Genomic DNA, 8216 nt, shown 5'->3' on the forward strand with positions numbered 1-8216 from the left:
CATCGTCACAAGCCGCAGGATTTATTTATTATTTTTTTAAAGTTTGTTTTAGCCGTGATTCCTATCAACTTCCATTGTAAGACTGATAGACTGCAATGGATTGTGTTAAAAATCTCCTTTTGTGTTCTGCTGAAGAAACAAAGTCACCTACATCGTGGATTCTTATCGTGACTTGATCTGGCTAGTTCTGTCACGTGTGACGCAGGTTAAAAGCTGCTTTCACTTTCACATTTTGCCATTTCAAACCATACGCCTTTTTTTTTTGTTAAGCGTTCATGGTGGTCAAACATAAATTTCGCCCTTCAAGATTTCTATGAATAGCAATATTTAACGAGACAAACAAGGTAAGATAAATTTAATGAGGTTTGCAGACGATAATAATTTGAATACAAACAGGTATGTAGCTCGTGATGATAGCTTGTCACAGGCTTTTAAAAGCAACTCTATGTAGCTGTCATGTAACTGTTTTGTTTTAATTACTCTCTAATGTTCTTTTTGCAGTTAATATATTTCATCCCTCCACTTCAGAATTCGCATATGATGAAATCGTGTAAGTCAAAACATTGGCTAAATTACAAAACACAGTTCATTCTATTGCAGTGAGTCATTATTCGCAATCTTAACCTAATGAACGTAATCTGTACCCTAAATGGGCAGGTCAGATATACATACATAGCATACGTACATAAATCTGACTTTAATGACTTAGGCTTCTTTCGTTTGTGAAGCACAGAAAGTCTTCAGGAAGAATTGTACCAATACAGTGAAAGTGAATGATTGTTATTATGATCCAGAGAAGAAGTTTGAATTGGAACAACATGAAAGTCAGTAAATGATGACTGAATATTCAGCCTTCTTGTAATATGGTCTAAAATAGTATTCAACATAGCCGTTTGTTTTTGGTTGAAAGTAGCATTTAGATATTATTATAGATTTTAGTGCATATCGGTAAGATTTTAGGTTGTCTCACAACTATCTGTCATATGCCTATTTTGCTACCTATCATGTTTAATGTATGATTTGTAATAATATTTTGAAGAAGCTTCAAGCTATTAAACCTCACAGAAACCTCTGAAGAGGTTTCAGTGTTTCTCAACTGACTAGGCCTAACCTGTATGTGTTTCATTAACCTTTTCTTTGCAGTTAAATATTCCATTGACGCACCTGACAGTGTCAGAAACATTGCTAACGCATTCAAGAACAGTCTTAAGGCTAAGACAAAATTGAATTTGACAATCAAGTTGAGAAATGCAGATAAGTCTAGAAATAAGTCCAGTGATGTTGACCTAGTTTTCTTCCCAGTTGTTTCTCGCTCTGGAACTGACATTGATGCTGCTCTCAGTAAGATTGAACGTAAGAAATGGCTTATAGAATATATTGCATTAGATTCCTAATAATAAAAAATATAAAAATCTGAAATATATAATATGTTACATATTATGGGTATCTCACAATAATCTTCTCTTTCTTACACTCTGTAGACACTAAGCCAGTAATTTTAGTGGTGCTTCATCACACATTTGACCCTGAGGCTGTTGTGTCAAACAGCAGTACATTTGTGATGAGAGAGAACACATGTACAGTGGACTGTCTGTTCTATGAGGACAAAGGATTATTAAAATGTAAAAGAAATGATAAAGCTTGTGAAGATGTTATAAAGTGGCTGAAATTGATGGTACGTTATAATTTCATCAGCATTTTTTTTTTTTTTTTTTACAAGTGTATAACTTTTTCCTCACATGCATGTTTATGCGGGGCCTTGCACTAATGTGTGTGTGTTTGTAAGAATTGTTGTGAGTTTTAAGATTCAAGAACTTAAATACACCATACATTTGGACATTTTGATAAACATTCTAATAACAACATTTCTGTTTTTTTTTATTGTTTTTTTTTACGACAAGAAACGGCCAAAGAAAGTAAGTTATTCAATCAATTTATTATGCTGAATAATATCATATCATATGTTAGATAACTGTTTTTGTTTTTTTGTTTTATCTTCAGGAAGAACGTGGTAAACAAAAAGGATCCCATACCAAATCCTGACAAACTTCCAGTTCAACTTCTGCACGGATGCACTGGGAAAAGAAATAGTGGATGAATCAGTTGTTTCATTTTCATTTTTTACACGTATTTCATGGTCTTACCAGTGCTCCTGAATAACCCAAATTTATTTGATAGTGTATGCATATTGATAACCAATTAAAAGCTTTGCAGGCTCACTTTGTCATGTTCTAGTTATAGATGCTCTACAGAGGTGCTCTACAGTAGAGCTTTTACATCCCTACAGGGGTTGGACAAAATTATGTGATTATAGGAAATAGGCAATATTTCTATATTAAGGTGTTTTACCACCATTTGTCTTAATACAGCTTCCAGCCTTCCTAGAATAGATTCATACAACCTTTGTATAGACTCAGTTGAATCAGAACACCACAATATTCTCCTTATCAGAAAAACATTGCTTCAGGGAGTCTGTTTCTCACTGTTTTCTCCAACACTGGAATTTATCATTTTAAAGTCAGGTGATTGAAGTCAGGGCAGATGTTGAAGTTCATCTTTGGTGCTCCACTCGTCTAGGTTTTATGATCAAGACACCACATTGTTTGCATTTTGAAGAAAGTTTTTGCATTTTGAGTTATTTCATGGTTGTTGGCTTTGTAAAGTTCTCTGTGGTCTTTTTTTTTCTTAAGGGTGAAATTTTTAATTCGATGTCAATTTGCTGCAGTGGTTCTGTATGGTTTAGACACACAGTACTTAGTGTGTGACTGTAGATGTCATTCACTTTTGTTCTTCACTGGTAGTTGTAGATGAAGTCTTGCCATGTTTTGTGCATGCAGTCATGATCATAAAGAATATTCTTCTTAAAACTACAAAAGGTTACAGATGCTTCTGCTAAACAGGCTCCCATGATTTGCCATTTTTGGAAGTCTAACAGGTCACCCATGACCCATTTCACCCACAGCTTGTACTAAACCCTGCTGAACACAAGTGATACTACACTGATATACAACCTAGAGAGATAGACAATGAAAGATAAATAAAAGATAATGCAACATCTGTTTTTCTCGGCAGCCTAAACAATATTAGGCTATTATTATTACACTAACCCCTATAATAATGGGGGTTCACATTGTCCAACCCCTGTATGTATGAAGTTTTTACAGTAGATTAATCCTCTGTTATCCAGACTGCTTTTCTTGTGTAGGATTGCAAGGATGCTGGAGCATGAGTAGACTCATGTATCAAATAATTGTTATTTTGTCTTTCTGTTTCTGTCAGTGTTTTTGTTGCACATTTTTCCTCTGACAAAATTGTATATTTAATTCATTTTAATCTGCAGTGCATGCATTGTTCATATTTCCAATCAGCAGACCCAATGTGCAACTGTATACAGTAAGACTGAAGTGGAGATGGCTAACTCGCTATTGACAAAACTAGCAAAATTGTTGCATATGTCGGCTATGCCACTCCACTCAAACATGCAGCAAAGTACTGCAATTTACTTCCAATATGTACAAATGCTGTCCTGCATGATTCATTTTATTCCTCGTATGATAAAGTTTGTTTAATAATCATTAAAATAATATCAAATTCACTTGCTTATAGTTCTGTACTTTTTGAAGTGAACAAAATATTGTGATTTAAAAATATCCTAATAAAGATTTATATATTCTGCAATGCATCTGTGTAATCCTGATCGTTGTCGTCATCTTCCGTAAAAGCAGAGTTAGTACTGCGGTCTGGAACCTCAATAGAGTGACCTCTACGAGTTAACATCTCCACGAGCTCTGTTGCATGTGTCTGCTCAGTTACTATCTTTAGGGTAAATCTGGGTGGGTTCTCAACGTGTGTGCCATCAACTGGAATAATCTCTATTTCGGCCATTTTCCTTGAGAAATAGGGAGAGAGAGATCAATCATAATGTCAGAAGGCATAATGTACAGCAGGGATGCTCAATCCTGCTCCTGGACAACTACAGTACATTCCTGCAAATATATCTGAAGTATAGCTAATTTAGATCTTCAGGACACCAACACATCTGTTTACCAGACAGACACCCTGTTGCCCCCATCGCAGGACATTCTAAAAAACATTCACAAATCATAAAGAATTAATTTTTGGTTTGAGAAACGCAAGACACGCAGTGGAATTTGAAACAACTTAACAACTTATTATTAATATTAATATTTACCACCCAAAAACAGCAAACAAACATTAGAAAACATGGAAATCATTACAGTGTTCTCAACTGCAGAATCCTGTTACTGATTGCAAAATTTTAATTTATTTTAGGATACTAATGGAGACTTGAGCATTTAATATGCAAATTGAGAGAGAGAGAGAGAGAGAGATTTTAAGCATGTGTGAATAATCTGATTCTATGCGTCTCTCATCAGCAGCATCAACTGCTTCAAGAACAGCGCCATTATACCTGAATGCTGAGAAATGACATGCAGATTTTCAGTTGCAAATCTGCTTTATGCACAAAGCTCTTGATTCGCGCGTGCTCTGGACTGTGAGTCCGTACTGTATGTGTGTTTTACACTGTTAAAATTTGCTGTAAAAAACGGCCAAATTTTGACAGTAACATACAGTTTTTCATTAAAACAGTGCATTCTGGGTAATATTCATCATTTTCGAGAAGGTAGCCTGCTGCTATATATCGTAAATTAACAACGTTCAAATTCGACACTCAGTGGCTGTTTCAAATCACACCCTACACCCTCATTCACTATTCCCTACATGAGTTTACTAATATAGTCCACCTGATAGAGACAATGAACACTAAAGAGTGAATTCAGACACTGATCAACAGCTGCTGTTAATGAGTAGAATCACTGAAGAAAAAACAATCTGTTTGTTGATTTAAACAATCAACAAACAGCTTCACCAACTTCACTCATTACTAACCAGACTGACTTTATTTCATCAGATCAGAGATCAGAGATCAAAAGATCTTATTGGGAATTACAGGGATTTAGATGATAATGTTAGTTTTGTTTAGCGTCACCATTGTGGAGATCAGTGTTTCCTTTAGTTGGGCTCCTGACCCTTGACTTTTGTACTTTAGATTATGTTTCATTGCTGTATTTGTATCTTTATGGTACATCTGTTACAGCAACGTTAATACTGATAGCCAAGTGATTATAGCTGTTTCTGTCAAGCATTATCTAGACTAACTTAAAGTGTTGCTATAGTAATCAAATATTATTTTGTGGTGTTTAAATATGCAAGTGAATTGCACATTTTATTGTTTCTTCAATTTTATAAGATCGAACAGTAATGTGATAACAAAAACATATGGATTTAATGACAGTTTGAGTTTTAATATATTGGCAGCCGTGTCCACAACACTCAAAGAGAGACATCAACAATCAGCATATGAATCTCAACAATGGTGACAATCAAAAGGTTCGTGATGCAATGCATGCTGGGTACCAGCACAGGATAAAACTCATCCATGACTCCCAGCATGCATTGCAGCATGAATAAATTATGCCCCTGAATTGTTCTCTTATTTTCTTGAATTCTCATGTGCTTATAATTTTGCTTTTGTCTTAAGTTTTAGTAGCATGTTTTGTGAAGTTCTGAACTTATCTGTTTATTTATTTTGTGGAATGTCATCATCGTTGTGATTCATACGCTGATTCTTGATGTTTCTGTCTAAATTTCAGCAAAGGTTTTTTTTAATGAGTTAAATTTTGAAAACAGTTTTTCATAACTTAAGGCTCAGCAGTGTCTCTTATTTTGCTGTAGTATCAATAAGAGAAGGGACACAGGACTGGATCAGAAATAATAGAGTGTTTGTTCTTGTCAATCTATAAACAACAATACCAGATTTATTTCTTCCGTTGATTTATTTATTTTTTTTTTGCCATAAGTTCCAAAGATGCATTGTTACAACATGTAAAAAAAAACCTTAGTTGTTGAAAAGTCACGTTCAAGAGCGCAACTAAAGTTAACACTGATCTCCATCATGGTGGTGAAAAAAAAACACCTAAACCTATTTTTCCCTCAATAAGATCTTCTATACACATCTGACAGACATAAAGTCAGTCTGGTTAGTAATGTGAATCTGGTGAAAGTGATTTAGGAGTTGTTTAATCAGATCTTGAGAGATTTGATGAATTCAAGGCTGTGGCTGAAGTCATTTGTAGTTCTTGTGTTTCTCTTTCATTTGGTGATTCTGTTTTTAAATAGCAGGTGTTCATCACTAATGCTCAATAATCAAGTAATCAAGAATTATCTCATTAATTATCTCACTAATTCAGTGTTACTCAAACACTCTGTAGTGTGCACACATTATAAGTGTTCATTTAAAACTGAGGATTTTGTTGTGGGGTTTAAAGGGTTAAAGATTTAAGATGAAGAAAAAACAGCATGAAACAATTTAAAAGTAATAAACTGTAATTAATTTACAGGAAACAAACTGTAGAAAAACAGTTATTTACTGGCACCCCTGCTTTCTACAATCTGTTGCCGTAAATTAATGGTTATCAGCAAAAAAAGTGTTTTTCTACAGTTTGTTGCCGTTAAGTCAAGGAAAAACAGTAATATACTGTAAAATGTAAATGTCAGATTTACCAAATTAAAAAAAAAATTTAATTTAACTAAAACATTTGTGAACATCCATACAAAATAATTTATGCAAAGTCATAATGAGAGTAAATACAGAACTCAACTGTATTAATGTTTGTTGCACAAGAGATATCTGTTAGTTTAAATTAGTTTTGTTGTTCACCATTGTGCTGGAGAGTAGAGCCTGTGTTTCAGTCAATGATGAGTTACAAATTCTGATCTTTTGCTGCTTTATAAAAAGACAGTAAATTTTGATTCTCCTGATACAGTGGTGATCTCTGTGTTAAGTATTTCAGCACATACGTGTGAGCTGCAGTGATTTGAGTAAATGTCATGCATTTAGTTACTTTACTATATTACACATTAAGTGTTTGCAGTTTTATATTAAGAAATATTTCTTCTCAGTGGACTCAAATGAAAGAAGTTCATAGTACTAACATCGTAGGAATGCTAGTTTTTAAACTCGAACTGTTTGAAGCAGTGGGAGTGGAGTTAATTTCCATGGTAAAATTTACGGTAAAATACTGTAAAAAAAAATTAAGAGTGGTAAATTAATGGTTGAGAGCTGTAAATTAACAGTACTTTACTGGCACCCCTGCTGCCAGTAAATTACTGTTATTTAACGGCACAATTTTTTACAGTGTAAGAGCGGGAGAAAGAAAGTGCAGAATAAAAGGTAATTACGTGAGGAAAACATGGAAATAGGCATGACACTCTTAAGTGTGTATTCTGAAAGGTGTATACAGTTTTATTTGTTTAAGCATTATGATCATATGATCATATGATTACTTGGCTTGTTCAATAATATTAATCAAATGCACAATCACTGTACTGTGAAGAGTTATGTAAGCTGGATAATTACTTTTACATCTCTGAGCATTTCAGTATTTGGTGGTGTTGTTAGGATTTGCAGCACGTGTGTTGTCAAAAACCATCGTAAATTCGTTTTGTTAATGTAACCTAATATTAAATGTTTCAGCTTTTTTAAAAAAAAATTTATTAAATTAATTTAGATGTTACCACATGAAGTGCGCTTTTTAACATTATCATACGCTTAATGCGGCTTAATGCATTAACATATTAAAAGTGCCCCTGTGTCCAAGTTTGGTCCCCCCTCCGGTCCCTAAATTTGAGATAGTCCTCACTGCAGAACACAAGATCCAGGGGGGGTAACTGGATCCATATGTAACTCCTCCTACCTTACATTTAGCTAAACCTAACCGTCTCCACCCCCTGATCAACCCTGATAAAAACACCCATCTCCACACCTAAACCTACCAATCTCCACCCCCTAGATGTGGATTCAATCATGCCTCATGGATCTTGACTTGTGTTCTGCAGTGAGTGGCTACTGCTAAACTTGGAATCATATCAAACCAAACAATTTTGGGTTCAATGCGCAGTATGTCCTGTGGGTGGCAGTAATGGAAAAAGTAACACATCACCAGCTGCTAAAATCAAATCTTTCGCTCCGCTGACTAGCGCAGGGACAGAAGAGGCAGACGCGTTTTTACAGAGCTGCGCAATAAATCCAATCATGCATGATTCTGTTGCGCTTATGAATGCAATAACCAATCAGAGGCATTCAGATGAGTCATCTCTGAAACGCCTGTGTTTTTTTTTTCAGTGCACACTGA

The 8216-nt window shown here is 34.8% G+C and overlaps 1 protein-coding gene across 1 annotated transcript; it reads left to right on the forward strand.

The window, feature by feature from the left end:
- Positions 1 to 226: 226 nt before the first annotated feature.
- Positions 227 to 3680, forward strand: si:dkey-111e8.5 (uncharacterized protein LOC566993 homolog). The gene is made up of 6 exons (XM_052592566.1): positions 227 to 344; positions 502 to 550; positions 1144 to 1353; positions 1482 to 1675; positions 1902 to 1916; positions 2002 to 3680. The coding sequence occupies exons 2-6, from the start codon at positions 538 to 540 to the stop codon at positions 2041 to 2043; spliced, it is 474 nt and encodes a 157-aa protein (XP_052448526.1). The 5' UTR covers positions 227 to 344; positions 502 to 537; the 3' UTR covers positions 2044 to 3680.
- The last annotated feature ends 4536 nt before the right edge of the window (positions 3681 to 8216 follow it).

Source organism: Carassius gibelio, chromosome A5 (genome assembly GCF_023724105.1).
Source record: "Carassius gibelio isolate Cgi1373 ecotype wild population from Czech Republic chromosome A5, carGib1.2-hapl.c, whole genome shotgun sequence".
In the NCBI taxonomy this organism is placed as follows: Eukaryota; Metazoa; Chordata; class Actinopteri; order Cypriniformes; family Cyprinidae; genus Carassius; species Carassius gibelio.